The sequence below is a fragment of the Cryptomeria japonica genome, chromosome 2 (assembly GCF_030272615.1).
Source record: "Cryptomeria japonica chromosome 2, Sugi_1.0, whole genome shotgun sequence".
In the NCBI taxonomy this organism is placed as follows: Eukaryota; Viridiplantae; Streptophyta; class Pinopsida; order Cupressales; family Cupressaceae; genus Cryptomeria; species Cryptomeria japonica.
Window position 1 is genome coordinate 519,672,479 of NC_081406.1, and position 20,159 is coordinate 519,692,637.

Genomic DNA, 20,159 nt, shown 5'->3' on the forward strand with positions numbered 1-20,159 from the left:
GTTTTAAAAATTTTATAATTTAAATTAGTATGTATCATATTGGTATCTTGTTTATTAAATTTTATATTAATTATTATATAATAAAAATATAAAATTTATAAATTAGAATTTTTTATATGCTATATAGCATTATTAAATATTAATATACTCATTTTTTTTAAAGAAAGTGCCTTATAAACTTTTTAACGTGGCCGATGATGTTGAGACGACATGCCCTTTGGCTCTCCATGTGAAACGCTTTTGACCTAGAGCTATGAACCAGTGAGGTCACAAATGGGGGAACTCATCCCCATATAATAATGGTAAGGTTCAAACCCGTGAGCACATTGGATCAGCAAAGGCACAAGCCTGCGATCATAATGGCCCAACAAGGGTTTGAACCTTGATGGTCACAACAACACCACCACCACTTAACCAACTCACTATGGGAAGAACCCCCGATACTATATTCATTTTTTAATATATAAGTGAAATATTTAATTTTTAATGTATATATTTATGATTTTTATATATTTTTTGCATGGACATACCCAAATGTATTCAGTCCCCCAAAATTCTTTTGCTGTACCAACATACCATAACCATGTATCCATATGGACCTGATTCCAATTCGACAACTTAGACCAAAACAATCAATTCACACTCCACAAGAAACTAAAACAGAAGAAAGGAATAGTCAAATCATTTTGGACAAATGCATGATTCCTTAACCTCTAGGATGCTTCTTCATTAGTACATCTCTTATAACTACATGATATAACTATTTTCATGTTATGGAGAGCCTTTACGGATTAAAGATCCCTTTTGTTGGCCTAGCCAATTGACAAATAATGTCTTTCGCTGAAGGAACATATGAGTTCTTACCAAAAGTCTATTTTTGTTGATATTTGTCAACTTTTTCTTTTATTGTCAAGAGGACAGCTTATTTTATTGACGCACATTGAGATGCATCTTGTGGTTCTTGATTAGAGAGTTTCTTGGCAACCATTGCAGCAGATGATCTTTAATTATTTTTTGGGGATCATATTAATTGTTCCACAACTACATAGCTCATAATATTGAATATCTAGATGGATTGTTATACATTCTACTGAAGAATTATTTGAGTTAATGGATATACTGGATGTACCTTTTGCACTAATTTTTAACATGCTGTGCATATAGCTGGTTCACACCTTCCATAATTGTGCAGATTATCTAATGTGAGTTTCTTCAATGATACAGGAGATTCAACAGTATTTTGCAGATTATATGCTTAATGACACCATGGGAATCATAGCCAATAGACACACTGCATTTGCTGATCGAGACCAAAACATGGCTCGGAGTAAAAATTGTCTGGAGTTAGCAAAGCTTTTCTCAACAGCTGTTGATTTTCCCAAGACTGGGGTTCCTGCACAGATTCCTTCAAACTTGAATCCAGAAGAATATCCTGATTTCATGGAGAAAGAAGACAAACCCATCTATGAATCAGAACGAATTACTGGTAAACTTTACAGGGCAGTAAAGAATATAGCACCAAAGACCATGCATATAAATTCATTCACTAAGGAAGCTGCGACGAAGGCATATGACAAGGATTTGGAGGTGGAAGGATTTGAGAATTATCTTTGGGAAGCATTACAATATAAGAATTGTTATGACTCAAGGTTGGCTACATTAATGTATCAGTATGGAGTTATGTACGAAGCAGAAATAGTAAGTGGAAACATCATTAGCTTGTCAAAACATTATGGCATTAAGCTTGGAGATCTCAGGGAAACTATTTTATTGGAAGTAAAACAGATTAGAAAGGAAACTAGAGCATGTTTTCAAGGCAACATTGATGCAGACATTGGTTCTAATGACAAACATCTTGCAAAGGCATCTGCTTGGTATTATGTCACATATCACCCAAGTTACTGGGGTCATGGAGATTATGAAGGCAGAGATGAGAACAACCCTCATTTTATAAGTTTCCCATGGGTTATATATGACAAACTACTACAAATTAAACGCCGCAGGAGATGTGGACTTATATAGGTAATTTCTCCTTTTTACCTGACAGATAGTACAGAAGGCAGGATTCAATTGCAAGCTGTAGATATGCTCACACCATTATTTTACTGTCCCTCCGCTGATTTACCCACCTAGGAGTGAGTGGAACAATAAATGTCAGGGTTCCTTTTCTGTTATAAAAGTGATGATCTCCTAGAGTAATTTATTTTACTGTCCCTCCCTTGTATCTGGTACTTTATAGTTAAACCATTATTATTAGATTAGGGTTTAGTAACAGTCATAAAGAATGAGCGTATGATGTTAGTAAAAATCGGGACTCTCAGGAGTTGGTCCTTTCAAAGGCCTTCATAAATAATTGAGCTTTAAGTTGTGTGTATATATGAACATTAGCTGGGTTTGGTATAGATATTGATGGAGGAAATGTGTTTAAAAAAAATCATACTTCCTAAAGACTCCTTTAGTTCTCTTACTGCGTTGTAAAACCTTTTGTTTCTCTCATAAACAAAAAGTGTTTGTATTTATGTTCCATTTTAGGTTAAGCTTATTTTACCTTTCTGTACTACTGTGTATTTCATATTTTATTACAAGCATTTTGGGTCTATGCTTTAAAGCTAAGATCTCATATTATGTTCCTTTCCATTATTCTAAGATGAGGATAGCTATTTGTTTCTATGGTTACAAGAGCTGCTTGCTATCAGAATCATCTGTTATGCATGTGAGCAGTGGCATATCAATTAATGTGATCCCAAGCATCCATTAATTAAAATCCACCGCAGATTTTTTTCCAGATTTTTGTCTTTCTAATAGTTGTGGATTGTTGGTAAGGTTCAATTGTTTGCAGCCCTTGTCGCACTACCTTTTCTTATTTTGTACTACTTGTGTCAGACTCTTATGAGCATGTCATGTTGATTTAAATTTTGGACATCTGCATATTGTGATTTATCTAGTATTGGTGATCATGGTTTATATTATGCTCTCTGTAATTTCAATGCCAATTGATGTGCTTACTTGAACACAATTGATGAACTGTATTGGGTTGTATATCATGTTTGTCATTGCATCTACAGGTGTGTTTCATGATCACTATTATGATGTTTGTTGTATGACAAAAGTTGCATGGACACGGATACGGATACAAATACGGATACGATATTGGATACGGATACAGCCATTTTTTAAGACCCCCAATACAGATACGGCTGGACACAACATTCAAATAAAACACATACACATATATTTAGCACAATTTTCTAAGTTATTAGAGGAGATTTTCATTACTTTAAAAGCAATATAGACACAAAACTGCTACATAAATAATTTGATTTAACAATTTACAATATACAAAAATAGTAGAGTTGCATTGGAAGATAACCCAAAAAATGGCTCACTGAAATAGAAAAACATTTCATTTGTCTCCCATTTGGTGTAGGTTTCATTTATACCAGCTTGTTTTTAAATGCATGAATGAAGTTTTTAAAAATTAAAATTAGGAAGATTTAGGTCAAATTTAAAAAAATTCAAATCACAGGCATGGTTGGAAAATCAATGTTTTTTGGGCATGCATGGGTACAATATTAGATACGTATCCGTTTTGGATACGGGGATACACATACCCAGGGAGGGGCAAAGGAGTTTCTGGCTGCTCTATTTATGACATGTCATTGTGCTTTATCTATTATGTTTGGATTTGTTTGATGGGTGCAAAAAGTGTGTAGGTTACAAGTAGAGCCAAGCAAAGGAATGGAAGTGAATTTGAGTGTCATTTCACATCAATTGTGAGTATGTGTTAAAAACTTGCTATATCCAGATTGTTGGACCCCAACCATCTAATGGTCAAACTTTGACTTTTTAACAAGTCTCATCCTAGTGATTTTGTTGTTCAGCAATTGATCATGTTGGTTGAAAATTTTGTACACCTCAATAGTTGTACAAAATTGTGGATTTCAGCCACAGCGTGAGTAAATACTTTCCTAATTCTAAGGGAAGGCTCCCCCTATCTAAATTAATAAAAACAGATGGGACAACAATTTTCCTTCTTTCAAGAAAAACTATATTTTTTCCTCTTAGCAATTAAAAACAAATATCAATAATAACTTGTACCATGAAATAAGAAAGAGGAAATGAAGTTTCCTCAAAACTCAAATATTTCTGTCACTTCCTTCGGGATGGGAAAACAATATCAAACTCAAAGTCTTGAATATCTACGATCCTATCAACCCTTTGTAATGATAATTTTCAGAACCAAATGCAATATATAGCAACACAAAGTCTGCAAATAGAATGCACTTTTAAAATTAATCTATTTGAGAATCTATGACAAACACAAAGACTTGAGATCTTTCTCAACTCTAATTTTAATTTCTAAACTAATTCCACTTCCAATAGTTGCAACACAAAGTTTGCAATCAAATGAAGTGAAACTTTTTCTAACGGCCTTGCACAATCTTCAAAATAAACACAAAGATATATCTCAAGATGACCTAAGAACACAAAGGGATAAAGCAAGACTTCAACACAAAGTCTGAAATTTCTCACTTCTCTTGTATTACTCAAAGATAACAAATTTACAACTATAAAGCTTAAAGTCTTTATGAGTAGACCCCCTCACGTATTTATAGAAGAGAGGTCTTGAGAAAAAGGTGGGAGGATTCTAACCAACTTGACGAATTCTCTCAACCACCATGACTTATTCCAACTACTAACTAAGACTTATTAAAAAATTACAAGTCCTATTCTAAATTGACTTGTAATTAGCTTACTTGTATTTACAAAAGTGCAAGTGATCAATTTGCAATTACAAAAGTGATTTTACAAATAAACTTGTCAAAAAAAAAACTACAATTCTAAAATTACAATATTGAAATATAAACTAAGTGCTGAAAAACACTTATACAGTAGCATGTTTGGCCATGTATTCTTCGAACTTCTAGATAATTCCTTGTAGCTCATCAAGATTCGGCTCATGGGTATTCTTAGCAACAATCATTGTTTTGACAATAACATCGCTGCAACCAAGAATTGTAGAGTTGTGCTTCTCAAGGGTGGACTGGATTTCCTGCAAGAAGATTTGGTACTTCACCAAAGCTTGAAACGATGCAGTTGTGTAATGTCCCTTTTTCTAGGTGACATGAGATGAGCAAGGGTTGACCTACCATTTGAGTTCCCGTAGGTGAATGACATGGTTAGGGGACTTGTTCTGAAGGTCATGGAGCTTTGCAGGGGCTCTGTGAGCCATTTTGGACCATCAGACGACAGTTCCTATTTTTTAGGGAGATGAATGACTACCTAGGGGACCAAGGAGTAGAGCAGGATCCTTTTCAGCAGTTACAAGTGTTTGGAGAGAGGTTCCTACTTTTTAGGGTGATTCCCTACTTTTTAGGAGGTTGTGGCAGTTTCCATATTTGAGGTTCCACGGGATCATACCATGGTTTCATTTTCAAGAAAATTGGGTGTGTTTCCTAGTTTCTAGGAGTATCCCTAGATTTTAGGGATGAGACTGTTAGTTGGCCCATCTTGTCTGGCATTAGTCTGAGATAGGTGACGAAGTCAAATTCATGTTTGGTTGGTTATTTTGGGCTATTATTGGATCTATGGAAATATTTTAATATATTTAAATATTTCCTAGTTAGCGATTAAATAAATTAAAATAAGGCTATGTATATAGCTATTTCAGAGTAATAAGGGGTTTTTGACTTCATCTGGTTTGATATGTCTACGTGTTATAGCTCGTTGGAAAGGTCTTGAACTTTGCTACATGATTCTCACCTCCCAGAGTCTTTTTTGATGCTTGAAGCTATTTAATCACAATAAAGTGATATTTTTCTATAGTTTGACGCCATAATTGGGAAAGTGTCACTTTAATTATAAAGCGCAAGCTTTATTATTCTTTAGGGTTCGACTTGCAAAGGGAAAGGAGTTATAAGGAGATGAAAACCTAATTGATAGCATCTTTGATCATTTTGAAACTTGCGAATTTGGGAATTGCTCTGAAAGAGTGATTTTGGTCTGGGATGCAAACCCCAGGTTTGAGCTTGCTAGGACGTAGCCCTCAGCAGGAGTTGACAGTGGATTTATCCAGGATTGCACAGAGATTGTCAGAGGTAGAAGACACATTTTCTTGTCCTGAAGATTCAGCGTGCATATTGGGGGTTTCAACAGGGCAGCTAGTCTATTTCAGCTGGCACGTGATTTGCAGCAGCTTCCACGCCTTGTTTGTATGTTGGATTGAAGGGTTGTATTCAACTTATTTGGTCTTCCTTGTTCGTTGCCAGTAATATTCCCCCATGTGGCATCAATCTAGATTGAAAGCAACTCCAAATAAATTTATGGATTCTTGCTGAATACAAAACTAGGTTATTTGCCTGGTATGATTTGCAGTATTTTCAGATTGCTTAAGTGTTCTTACATATGAACATTGTTTACAGTTTTATTTCACAGTTGTTGCTATTTATCAATTACTTTATTTATTACATCAAAACCCAAAAAGAAACAATCCCTTTTTGCTACTTCTGTCTATTCTATAAGATCACCGAAAAATTACAAAAATATAGTATGTTTAATTAAGAATTTATAGCAACAACAACAAAAAGATCCATTTGAGATCTTTTAGTGGTATCAGAGCATAATCCTGCCAGCCTATGGGGTGGTAATTGCATTCACTTGGTGTGATTGGATTTGGTTTTCAGTTGGACATAAAAAGAATCATCATGACAAGGTTATGTAAAAATAAACAAGCAGGAAGGGAATTTGATCAAACACCTTCAAAGAGTTCAAGACACACTAGAGGTACAACTACATCTAAAAGTACAAGGAGGTCCCTTGTTAAAGCATTCAATGATATAGTCATAAGCAACTATCATGGGTATTGCTCCCTTCCAAAAAAAGTTATAGGATATGCTTACCTTCGCCCAATTTATGGGTATTCCGAATGAAGCTGAAGATGCTATTAATTCATATCAGCTACAAATAAAAAGAGAAGAACCGATTGACTCATCCATAAATGAGGTTTGTAAAAATCTCTATGAGGAATTTGATGAACATGCTACAAGGGATGAAGTGGTACCTATGAATGTTAAAAACATGTCACAAAGGTATGACAACCATTTTGATTTTTATAATAGCAGTCCTTCATATGAACACAATGATGATTCAAAGGTCATGGCACATGAGGAGGAATTTGTAGGAGCGATTCCTATAATTGGCACGCAATATATGAGTGTTAAGCAAGAGGGATGCAAGGGGAAAACAAGCCATAACAACCCTGACTTTTATGACAACAGTCTTGCTACTGAGCATAATCAAGATTTCGATGCTTTGGTGCATGAGGATGATGGTTGTGAGGGGTCATCTCATGCAAACACTCATTGTTTGGGTGTTACTGATGCTTTTGATATTGAAGATACATGTCATAATGAGTCTGATTTTTCAAATCAGACCTTAGAAGATGGGAACAAAACAGAAAATGTGCCTAATGGTGATGGTTCTGAGGAGAGTTTGACGGATGTGTGTGAGTCTATCTTGATAGGGGAGGTGTATGTTGAACTTGGCAAATCAGTAGCCTCTAGCATGTCATTCGAGCCACCCCACGAGGTTCATAACAAAAGTGATTGTTGTCCTCATTTTTGTTTCCAAAAATGAAGGACCACTACGGTGAAATTTTTATGAAAAAATGAAAATTTTTACTTTATGGCATGCTTCTCGAGGTAGAATTTTGACTAATCCTTGGACTGGCTTAATCCTCAGTCCTTTCTCGAACTACGTTTCGAATTTTGTCCAATTCTGGGTTCGTTTGCTATGCCTTTCCTTCAATTTCGGGTTTTAAAACTCAGACTGCAGGTGGAGAATTTTCTTCAAACTGCAAGTTTTAATGATATTCATTGTTATGGTCTTTGTAGGGGAATTTTTGATCAATTACATGTGCACTTTTATTTTAAATATGTCACTTGTAATTTATTTTAAGTTTCCCTTTTGATGTTTTTATCTTTTTATTGTTTTTTGGTCATTTTTAGTTAAAATAGGGATTTTTTGGCTCAACTGCAAGTAAACTTGTAGTTTGGTCAAAAAACCCCTACTTTAATGGTTTTTACATGTAATAGGGATTTTAAATCCCCATTACATATGTTCAAGTATTTCTAACTTGTTGTAGGGATTTTATTTCCCTTTTACAAGTATTTTTAAACTTGCAGTTTGCTCTAAAAAACCCGATTTTGGCTTGGTAAGTGAAAAAGTGAATTTTTAAACTTGCCATTTGTCCAAAAAAACCCGATTTTGGCTTGATAAGTGAAAAATAAAACTTGCCATTTGTTTTAAAAAACCCGATTTTGGCATGTAAATGAAAAAAGTGAAAATAAAACTTGTTATTTTCTCTCTAAAACCCGATTTGCTTCATTCTGGGCAATTCGAACTTGTCATGTGTCTTCTAAAACCCGATTTGCATGAAAAATCGATTTGTTGAAGATTTCAAAGCAATTTTTTGTGGAGATTTTTTAGGGAGGAAAGGCATTTTTGCTTCTACCCTATTTTCATGCAATTATCAACATCTTTCATGCCAAATGGAGGTTATATTGACTGGTTTTTGGAGCTAAATTAACAAAAACGTGGTTCTTTTAATCCACATTTTGGGTGTGTTTTACTTCATAAATCTGCAGTCTCCTTAAGTGTTTTGCCTTTCTCTACCTAGGCGTGGAGGGTGAGGGGATTTTCGCACCATATAATGATGTTGTTGGAGTTTATAATGATGGCCACGTGATTCCCTTTGGCAACGTTTTAAAACATTTGGCATCATTGCTTCTTCTTCTACCTTAGGTGTTTTGCTCTAATAAACTTGGATGCACACTCTCATTAGTATTTTGGTCCTCCAAGTTTGAGATTGCTGCTATATTTATCAGTTTGGGGCATTTTTACAAAAAACGTGATAAGGGTTTGACATCCTGGATTGCTCCTTTTCACCGGTTTTGCTTCTTCATTTCAAGAATTGTTGCTTTATTGGAGAAGTATTTTGCATTTTTTTAGAAAGGTATGTTCTCTTTCCTTTCTTCCCTTCATTTTATTATTTTCTTGTTTTCTTTATTTTTTCGTTATTAGTTGCATTTTTGGCATGTGATGTTCTTCCCCTAAAAATTGGTTTTTGTGAAAGAAATCTTCCCCTTAATATGCAATTGTTGAATTGCATTGTTCTTCCCAAAATTCCCTCTTAACTTGTATTCAGGATTTTTAATCTCAATTACAAGTTCGCTGGTAATTCTTGTTCTTCCCCTACGGTTAAGGAATTTAATCATTTTTGGTTAAAATTCTAAGCTTGAAAAGTGTGAAATACCCCTCCCTTGCAAATTCAGGTTTTAAAAACCGGATTACATGTTGAAAAGTTCTTCCCATTTTCATGAAAATGACTTTCCCAGATATTCCCATTTCTATCCATTCATGTTCTCCATATCCGTACTTTCCATTTCCATCATTTCCCGCAAGTCAAAATCTCATTTTTTGTCCATTTCTCCATTTTCGAATTTACAAGTGTACTTGTATTCGGGTTTTAAAACCCCGATTGCATGTATGTCTTTTCCAACTTGTATACTTGTGAAAATTCTCCCAAGATCCGAAATTGGTCAAAGTCAAGATTTTCCCATATCTCCCCTCTTCCTCTCACAAAACCATGAAATTCAAAAATCAAAGTTTTACCCATTTGAAGAAGGAAGAATGATATTTGCAGCTGACTATGATGTTGCCTTAACTCTTTTAAGTCTTCATCACAACATTCCAGGTTCACAATCAATGTCAGATTTGTCGGCATCTCCAACTCCAAAGAAAATGAAATACAAATATGACAAATACTAGAATGAGGTTGCACCTTCCCAGGTTTCTTCTCCTTTGGATCGCATCAGGGACACGGAAATAAGGCACGTTGATATGGCAAAATTCATCAACAGGGTAGAAGATCCACAAGATAACAACTTGCAGCGGCTGTTGGACAGCCATATCCATCATGCATCTTCTTTCCCAGTGGCTGCCCTAGAACCTGAGTTTGTTCTTGCATGCGCCCATCATTTTGACAAAAAGTCAAGAGTCATAAAAAATGATGATGGTGAAGCTATAATTCATCTTGATGCGGATACAATCGAGAAGGTCTTCAAAATACCTCCTGCACCTATTTATATGGAAATCACCAAAGAAAGTGCAACAGAGTATTATGTGAAAAGGGAAAAAGATTGCAGGCGACACATCAATAGGTGGATCCAAGAGCCACGTCCTTCCTTCTCAAGATGGGCAAAGCTGTACCGTTGTGATTTCAAGTGGGAGATAGGAGACACCATCACTCTTCTCAGCAGGATGTTGGGCCTTGAGCACTCCAATGTCTTTGAGCCATGGATGTATCAATTCATTATGTTAATACGACAGTCGCATCACATTTCATGGGGTGAAATCATCAGTGATTCTTTGTGTGAACAACTTGCAATAGTTCCTACTACTATGACCTTCTTCATGAATTCTTATTTGGTATATTTAGCAATGTCACTTAAACACTTTCTAGGTCTTTCTACCAAGGGTGATCGCTCGCTTATACCAGTTTGGGAATATTATGACCAGTTGCCATTGAAACCTAGCAGACTGCATTTCAGAAGAGTCCAAGATGCATTCTTCGGATATTTCATGTGTCAGTTTGACATGGATCTCAGAAACAAAAGAGTATCAGATGAGGCATGGGTCCAGGTGTCTGAATATGGGTGTTTGTTCCTGCAATTTCCCACCTTCACCTATATGAGGATTGGATGCTATGATGGTCAGCCATACATGCTTCCAAGATACCCAACCGATAAGATAATTCTTATGGAGTTGGAAAGACAGATCATGGCTGTTCATACTTTTCAGTCTGCTAGACACAAGGTTGGAATGGGGATCTCTAGCACAAACCCATTGAAAATTGGTCGATACTCCCTTGTCACATCTATGAAGGCTAAGGCCATGGAGGCTGAATTGCAGGAAATCAAGCTTAAGAGGTTCAAACCCAGAGCTGATTTTGATTATAGAGGTATGAAGGAGAAGATCAAGAAATCCTTTGTGCATGTTCATCGCATTGAAGACATCTGGGTAGATCTCTGCACGGAAACCGAAGTTCTGAAGATGGATTACTGCAGGCTCACTGTTGAGCAAATTGTTGACTTGAACTTGGCGGATATCCCATAATGGATGATCGATGACGGGCATATACTTGATCTTGAATACACTTCACGAAGGGTTGAGGAAGCTCCACTTCCTTTGATCCAATGGTCACACAAGGAGTGCGTCTCCATCCTTGATAGATTTCAGCCTATCTTGGCCAACACTAACGCATGGCTGAAAAGTAATGCTGTTAGACTTATCAAAATCAAGATCGGTAAAGAAGATGATTCTACAGGGCCTTTTGGATGGATGTCTGAGATTTAGATTGATAACAAGGAGGGTGCTTCATCTTCAAGCACAACGATCAAGTTACGAGTTAGTCGTGTAGTAGTGCTTCCTCCTGAGGAGACGACTACTCATGGGAAGGAGAAATCACGGTTCCATGTTCGGGTGATCGATCTAGATAATCCAGAAGAGGGGCAGCAATCTGACGATGCGCCTAAGTCTCCAGTTTCAGACTCGCCTCACGAGGTCATTCCTCCAATTTCCATTGAGACACCTCTTTCTCCTTCTGATTTGCTCGCAGATGAGTCTCCTCAGAATGTAGTTCCCATTTCAGCATACGAGCCTTCTCCTGATTGACAACGAGAAAGTGTGTTGAAATTTCCCGAAGATAATCCCACTTACATTTAGTTATAAAAAATTGATACTTCCACTTCTGGTTTTGAAGAATTCATGAGGCAATCTTCATGTCCATTGGTAACTGAGCAAACCGTGGTCGCTATTTAAATAGATATTCCTCCTAGGGTGACCATGGTAATTCAAACAGAAACTGCTTCTCCTTTGCCTATGGTTGCTACTGGAAGTGAATTGATGACTTTGCCTCCATGGCTTAGTTCTTTCACCCCAAAAAGGAAGAAGCAAGAGATCTCACCTGATGCCTTTGACTACCAGCAACTCAAATAGTCCAGATCCAAAGTTGCTAAGAAGGCAAAGACTATCTCTAGGGTAACTGTTGATAGCAACAAGATGAAAGTAGCTGAAATTGTGGAACCTATTGCAGATAAACCACTTGATAAAATGTCAACTGCTGATTATAAGGTTACAAGGGTAGAATTGGGCAAGCAAACACATGAGGTCATTAAACATGATGCTCAGTTTTCTGTTGCTTCACTAGTGCAAAGGTGTGACGATCTTCTTACAAAGAAAGACAAGCTAGAAGAAGAAAACCGACAGTTCATGGCAGCCATTCATAAAATCACAAAACCTGCTGTTGAAGGGAGTAATTCTATAGGTTCTTCTAGTTCCCAAGAATCGATTCGTGGAGTGGAAAGGGCTACTCAGAAAGTACAACCACTGGATTCCTGGGTTGATCAGCTTCATGATCAATGTATACAAGTGGTAAAAGACATTTTTCAAATAATGTCTAAGTTGGAAACCATTGAGGAGAAACTGGAGCAGACTTCCAACACTTTCAAAAAGAATCTAGAAAGTGTTGAGAAAAGTCTGGCAATCTGGCATACCATGCCCCAACAACAGCTGAGTATTTTGCAGGAGCACGCTATCATTTCTTCCAGAGTCATGTACTTGGAATTTGAGGAACTCATGGAAAACAAGACCCTTGTTCTTAAATCTCTCATTGAGGAGATTAGTGATGCAAGGAGATTCTGGGATGAAGTCTATCGAGGTATTGTCTCACATTGCGAAAGGGCCTCTTGCAATATAGTAAGTCGAGATGGAGAACTAATTCCAGAAGAAGAAGTTCTTGCTGATTTACAGATGAGGATTCATAATGAATGGAGGAGCGAACAATTCTCGACAGCTTCAATTCAAGCATTGCTGAAACATCAAGCCTTTTTGCATGAGATCCAGTCTATCCTGGATAAAGACAATTCCACGCTCCTCCGCTGTCACGACACTATTGTGAAGACTATGGTTGTTTCTAGGAACACCCATGAACCGAATCCTAAGGAACTACAAGCAAGCATCCAGAAATTTCAAGGATTCGTGTCTTCACAAAATGCAACTTAAGTTTTTTTCAACACTTAGTTGAATTTTCCCTCTTTTGTAATCTTTAGTTCTAATTCTGTTTTGACAAGTTACATGTAAAAGTAATTTTTGTAAAATGCAAGTTACACATTACTTGCACTTTTGTAATTACATGTAAGGCAACTACAAGTTGTGTCCGATTAGGACTGTAGTTGGAATAAGTCTTAGTTAGTTAGAGTAACTCTTAGTTAGTTAATGAAGTCTTAGTTATTTATTGAATGAGTCTTGGTGGTTGAGAGAATCTCTCAAGTTAGTTAGGATCCTCCCACCTTTTTCTCAAAGCTCCTCTTCTATAAATACTTGAGAGGTCCATTGTAAATATATTTTTTGGAAAGCAAGCAAAAACTCTGCCAAATTTACAGCAAGAAGTCTTTGAGCTTATGAATGTGAATTGAAGGTTTTGGAAGAATAATAAAGAAGGATTACTCAAGTTTTGAGTCTTTGAGCTACACGTTTGAGTTTAAATCTTTTTATTTCTTCTACGCAAATTATTTCTAAAGGAACTTAGTCCAATCTGATTTGAAGTCTTTGAGCTGCAAGTAGAGAAGATTAATTAAAATAGGAAAATCTCTAGGAGCAGCAAGTCTTTGAGCTTGCGTCTATTCTTGAGGAAAAGTTACTGTTCGATAAGAAATAGCAGCAAGTCTTTGAGCTTGCATTAGTTCTTGTCTTTGTGTTGAAAGAATAGATTATTTCAGTCTTTGAGCTATTATCTTTTATTCGTTGTAAAATTTAGTATAGCAAAGGGTAGATAGGACTTCCAATAGTCAAGTCTTTGAGCTTGATATTGCTGTCCTGTCCCGAAGGAAGTGACGGGAGTCTTTGCACTTTCAGGAAACTTCATTTCCTTTCTCTTATTTCACTTGAAAGTGGTTACTGCTGTTATTCAATCGCTATTCTTTTCTGTGAAGAGAAAAGGATATTGTCTTTCTTGAAAAAAGAAGAAAGATTGTTGTCCCATCCCATTTTATTTTCCAAGTTGTAGTTAGATAGGGGGGGCCTTCCTTTAATTAGGAGAGTTTTTACTCATGTGTTGTGGTTGAAACCACAATTTTGTATATTTCCCCAAATGTACAAAATTTTCAACCAACAGTGATATAACTTCCCTTCCTCAAGATATGACAGCCTTTGGTCAAGAAGAGAATAATGATTTGCATTCTAGACTTGAAGGTACACATGGTGCAATCATGGGTTATGATAATGTGAATAATACAATCCATCATAAATCAGATTTTGTGCATTTTGGGACAGCTGATATAGAGCAATCTCAAAGGATGAATGAAGGATGGTTGGCAAGAGCCAAGCAGGCCAAGTTGATAGCTCATCAGGTCAAGCTTCAACTTTAGCACATTCATGATACTCATCACCATATTGGTAAGGAGGAATACGAGCTATCTAATTCTTATTTTTTAGATGATATTGTTTATTTTTTACATGGTGGTGATGGAATTGATAATGAGGCTCATAGTGGACCAACCACTAATGAGTTATCCTTTATTGGTATAGAAGGTGTTCCCAATGCACCTTTCATTTTGTCACCTCTTTCATATGATAAGGCAGCATTGTACTTATTGATTGGTGACCCAGTTTTCTTAGATTTGACAGTTGGCTATGAAGATCAGCATGTAAGGGACTTCATTTGTTACATGGCTCAACAAAACATTTACTTAGTAACCTTTAATGAAGGCACATTAATTTGTGGAAATATAGGTAAAGTTACAAGAACTGTTTGGAGGTCTTGGAGAAGTATTCAACACACTTTACTTGTTGGAAATTGGCTCATTGATAGATTCATATCATCATTGATGGTTGGTAGTACTTGTGGCTTCAATTGGACTGAAGTTCTTAGCTGGTTAGATGATGTTCAGGTTCACAACAATAGTATAATGAGTATTGACATGATGGATGGATATGACAGTGCAAAGATTTGTGATCCTGGTATTGACATGTGTGGTGTATTTCTTCAATGGATCCATGATGAGTTGTTTCACTTTGGGTATAAAATGTTTATATCAGAGTAGCGCAACGGTTGGGTGTAGCAACATTTATCAAATTGATGTGGGATCCAGTGAATTGGTTTTCAGCGTGCAGGTGCAGATTGCTTGAGGGCAAGCAATCTTCGAGAAGGGAAGATTGTAATGTCCCCTTTTCTAGGTGACATGAGATGAGTAGGGGTTGACCTACCATTCGAGTTCCCCTAGGTCAATGACATGGTTAGGGGACTGATTCCAAGGGTCATGGAGCTTTGCAAGTGCTCTATGAGCCATTTTGGACGATTAGACGACAATTCATATTTTTTAGGGAGAACTGGCAGTTGATTGAATGACCACCTAGCGGACCAAGGAGTAGAGCAGGATCCTTTTGAGCAGTTACAGGTGTTTGGAGAGAGGTTCCTACTTTTTAGGACAATTCCCTACTTTTTAGGAGGTTGTGGCAATTTCCATATTTGAGGTTCCACGAGACCATACCATGGTTTCAGTTTCAGGAAGATTGGGTGTGTTTCCTAGTTTCTAGGAGTATCCCTAGATTTTAGGGATGAGACTGCCAGTTGACCCATCTTGTCCGACATTAGTCACAGATAGGTGACAAAGTCAGATTCATGTTTGGTTGGTTATTTTGGGCTATTATTGGATTTATGGAAATATTTTAATATATTTAAATATTTCCTAAGTTAGTGATTAAATAAATTGAAATAAGGCTATGTATATAGCCATTTCAGAGTAATAAGAGGTTTTTGGCTTCATCTGGTTTGATATGCCTATTTGTTATAGCTCATTGGAAAGGTCTTGAACTTTGCTACATGATTCTCACCTCCCAAAGTTTTTTGGATGCTTGAAGCTATTTTTTCGCAATAAAGTGATATTTTTCTATAGTTTGACGCCATAATTGGGAAAGTGTCACTTTAATTATAAAGCGCAAGCTTTATTATTCTTTAGGGTTCGGCTTGCAAAGGGAAAGGAGTTATAAGGAGATGAAACCTAATTGATAGCATCTTTGATCATTTTGAAACTTGCGAATTTGAGAGTTGCTCTGGAAGAGTGATTTTGGTCTGGGACGCAAACCCCAGGTCTGAGCTTGCTGGGACGTAGCCCTTAGCAGGAGTTGACAGTGGATTTATCCAGGATTGCACAGAGATTGTCAGAGGTAGAAGACACATCTTCTTGTCCTAAAGATTCAGCGTGCATATTGGGGGTTTCAACAGGGCAGCTAGTCTATTTCAGCTGGCACGTGATTTGTAGTAGCTTCCACGCCTCCTTTGCAACCACGCCTTGTTTGTATGTCGGATTGAAGGGTTGTATTCAACTTATTTGGTCTTCCTTGTTCATTGCCAGTAATATTCCTCCATCTAGCATCAATCCAGATTGAGAACGACTCCAAATAAATTTATGGATTCTTGTTGAATACAAAACTAGGTTATTTGCCTGGTATGATTTGCAGAATTTTTTATATTGCTTAAGTGTTCTTACATATGAACATTGTTTACTGTTTTATTTCACAGTTGCTGTTATTTATCAATTACTTTACTTATAACATCAAAACCCAAAAAGAAAGAATCCCTTTCTGCGACTTGTACCTATTCTATAAGATCACCGAAAAATTACAAAAATATAGTATGTGCCACAACCCTCCTTTATCACTTTTTGATTTGATACAATTCTATTATATATTTTTGTTGAGCTATTGAAAGTAATTGAATGAATATTATAAAAGAATAAATAATGGACCCACATACACACTTGCAGAATATAATTTAAATATGCATTATTTATTTATTCTTTTTCCCATTCCCAATTATGGCACATGTTGTAGGAGAAATTAGAAGCTTCTAGAGGAATCTTCAATACCTTGCACGTAACTCCCCCACTAAGATATCAATTAATTTTGCATGGGTCCAATATTGGAAAAAGAATCTCATTCTTAATTAATTTCTCTAGATAGTGGAATTAAAGGATTTTTCTTATATATTGTATGCAAGTTTTCAAAAGAGGGAGTTGGTTATTCTTTAAAGAAAGTTTTCTCAAATAGTTTTTTTTTAGTAGTCATATTTTCATTTGGAAGAATAGTTAAGGTTGTTTTGAAGAATTTTGTTCCAAGCTTGCAAGGAAGGATCAAGGAAGGCTAGGCTTGAAGATTTGGAGAGGATTCAACATCAAAAGGCTTCTCGAGGTTCCCTCTTTGCATTTGTTAATTCTTTATGTAAATTCTTTTTTTATTTTCAAAGGAAATATCTCCTCCTAGATTTTTTAGTTGTCTACAAGAAGAATCCTAATTTGAAAGATAAGTATAATAAAAAGGAAAAATTAATTCAATGCATACTTGGAAGGAATCCCGTATGGATTCACTTGACTTCCCGAGGCTTTAAGCCAAATTTTGAGGCGGAATTCAAGCTTGTATTATGTTATTTTGATTTCTCCTAAGAATGGCGACCTTGGTACACTCCTATTAGAAGAGTGTAGTACTTAGTGAGTGACTCAGGACTGGAATGGTGCCAATGAGTCTAAGTCTCTGGCCAGAGCACCTCCTATCCCAATTGGATAGATGCCTACCCCGTTTGGGTAGATGCCTATCCCATATTGGATAGATGAAACCTTTTGTCTCATATGGACAAATGCCTAACCCGTATGGTTAGATGCTCATCCCAGATGGATGAATGCCTAATCCAAATGGATGGATGCCCAGAGTATGTGATTGAATCAAATACAATGATTAAATTAAACAAAAAAAAAAGTGGTCAAATTTTGTTGAGTTAAGTAAGGTGGGTTATTACATGGGGTATCAGAGCCAAGTTTTAAAACTAGGCCTTGTGCTCACTTTAATTTACGCAACTAAGGGAATGTTTTGCAATGGTAGAGATTAAATTATAAAATCTTAAATCAAGAACTAACTACATAATTTAATTTCCAGGTAAAACCCTAGAATGGCTAGAGGAAGAGGAAGAGGAAGAGGAAGAGGAAGAGGAAGAGGAAGAGGTAATGGAAGATGTACTACCACTAGGAGACAAAGGGAAGCTAACCATGAGGAAAACTATGAAGAAAACCATGAGGAAGACCATGAAGGGGATCAACATAACCCAGGGAATAACGAAGATGGGGTCGAGACTATAATCAACCTTCTAATCGAACAAAGGGATAAAATTAACTTCCTGGAGCAATCAATGCAGGACCTTAGGGCAAGGCAAAATGACATTGAAAATCGAAGTGGAACTGAAAATGGAAACCCTAGTAGCAATCAAGGGAATATGATGGATAATAGAAAATAAAATAACATATTGGAACTCTCCAAGGATTTGAAAAAAATCACCCCTCCTAAGTTCGATGGGAGGCAAATTGGTGAAGGAGCTGAAAATTGGTTAAATGAAATGGAAAAGTATTTTGAACTAAGAGATTTTAGCGAAACAACCAAGGCCTTATGGGGTTCCTATCAACTCACAGGGTTGGCGGCTAGTTGGTGGACCAACACCAAGGAGCAAAATGGGTATAGCAGAGATACGATCACATGGGATCAATTTGTTTACCACTTCTGAAAAAGGTGGCTCCCTCAATTGTTCTTTGATGAGAAGGTGACAAAATTCCATAACCTACGTCAAGGGCCTCTATCAGTCCAACAATATTGGGATAAGCTCACCAAATTGCTTAAGTATGTACCTATGTACTAGAAAGATAAAGAAGGCCAAGCGAGGAAGTTCATTTTGGGACTAAATACCAACATAGGGGTAGAGGTTGACATGCATGGACCCAAAAACATGAACGAAGTACTTGAAAAGTCCCTAAGTCAAGAGAGGAAGATTCAAACCCTAGTAGGGCAGAACTATAATGGGAACCACTCTTTTAAAAGGAAGCAAGAATTCAAGGGGAACACTAACTTCAACAAAAGTCAAAGGAATAATTCTTCCAAAAGAAGGTCACCCCTTAATCAATATCAGAGGAATGGAAATAATAATAATAACATGGGCACTAATAACAGAACGAGATAACTTATCCACCTAGGGCCAATGAAACAAGGAATGATCCCCCTAGGAATCAAGGCAGGAGGGGTCCTCCAGGTGGATGCTTTATGTGTGGGGGAAACCATTTTTCTAGAGAATGTCCCAGGATGCAAGGTTAGATTAGGGCCAATCAACCACAACAAGGGCCCCAACAAATGATTCATGCAGCAATTAGGAACTAAAGAGCAAGATTCCAGAATGTTCCCGTGGAAACTACAGGTACACTATTTGAACAACCAATTTCAATTCTAATTGACACTGGGTCATCTGAATGTTTCATCTCACTTGAATTAGTAAGAAACTATGCATTAAAAGTTAATCAAATGGAGTCACCATGGACGGTTCAATATGGGGATAAGGCAACTAGGGAAGTAACTAAGTGTTTGTTGAGGGCAAGGGTACAATTTTCTGAGTTTGAAACAAGGGTAGATCTCTATGTGGCACCCCTAGGATTATATGATGTAATTATTGGAATGAGTTGGTTAACAGATCATCAAGCTAATGTAGATTTCTATAACAAAGTTGTTGAATGCTTGGATGATGGGGGGGAAAGGGTCAAAATCCAAGGAAAATTTAACCCCATTAATATAGAAACCATATCAGTCATACAATTAAAGAAGGAAAGAAGAAGAGGAGGCCTAATCTATATGGTTGAAATTGATGAAGGAAAAGAGGAAAATAACCCAACCTTTGAAAATACCCCTTTCTTAAAAGAATTCAAGGATGTATTTCCAGAAGAATTACCCGGCTTACCCCCTAAAAAGAAGTTTGACTTTTCTATCGACTTACTACCAGGAGTTGAACCAGTATCAAGGGCACCTTACCGAATGAACACAACTGAATTACAAGAGCTCAAAATGCAATTAGAGGAACTCTTAGCTAAGGGATTAATAAGGCCAAGTGTATCACCACGGGGAGCACCAGTCTTATTCGTTAAGAAGAAGGATGGAACCTTAAGACTATGCATCAACTATAGGATGTTGAACAAGGTCACAATAAAGAATAGGTATCCCTTACCTCAAATAGAGGATCT

At 36.7% G+C, this 20,159-nt stretch overlaps 1 protein-coding gene across 1 annotated transcript in view; it reads left to right on the plus strand.

Annotated features, from left to right (window-relative positions):
• Positions 1 to 2,526, plus strand: part of LOC131035269 (probable RNA-dependent RNA polymerase 1) — a 163,173-nt gene extending 160,647 nt beyond the window's left edge. Inside the window, exon 4 of the mRNA XM_057966939.2 lies at positions 1,225 to 2,526. Coding sequence (XP_057822922.2) covers positions 1,225 to 2,022 — 798 coding nt within the window. The 3' untranslated portion in view covers positions 2,023 to 2,526. The remainder of the gene's footprint in view (positions 1 to 1,224) is intronic.
• The last annotated feature ends 17,633 nt before the right edge of the window (positions 2,527 to 20,159 follow it).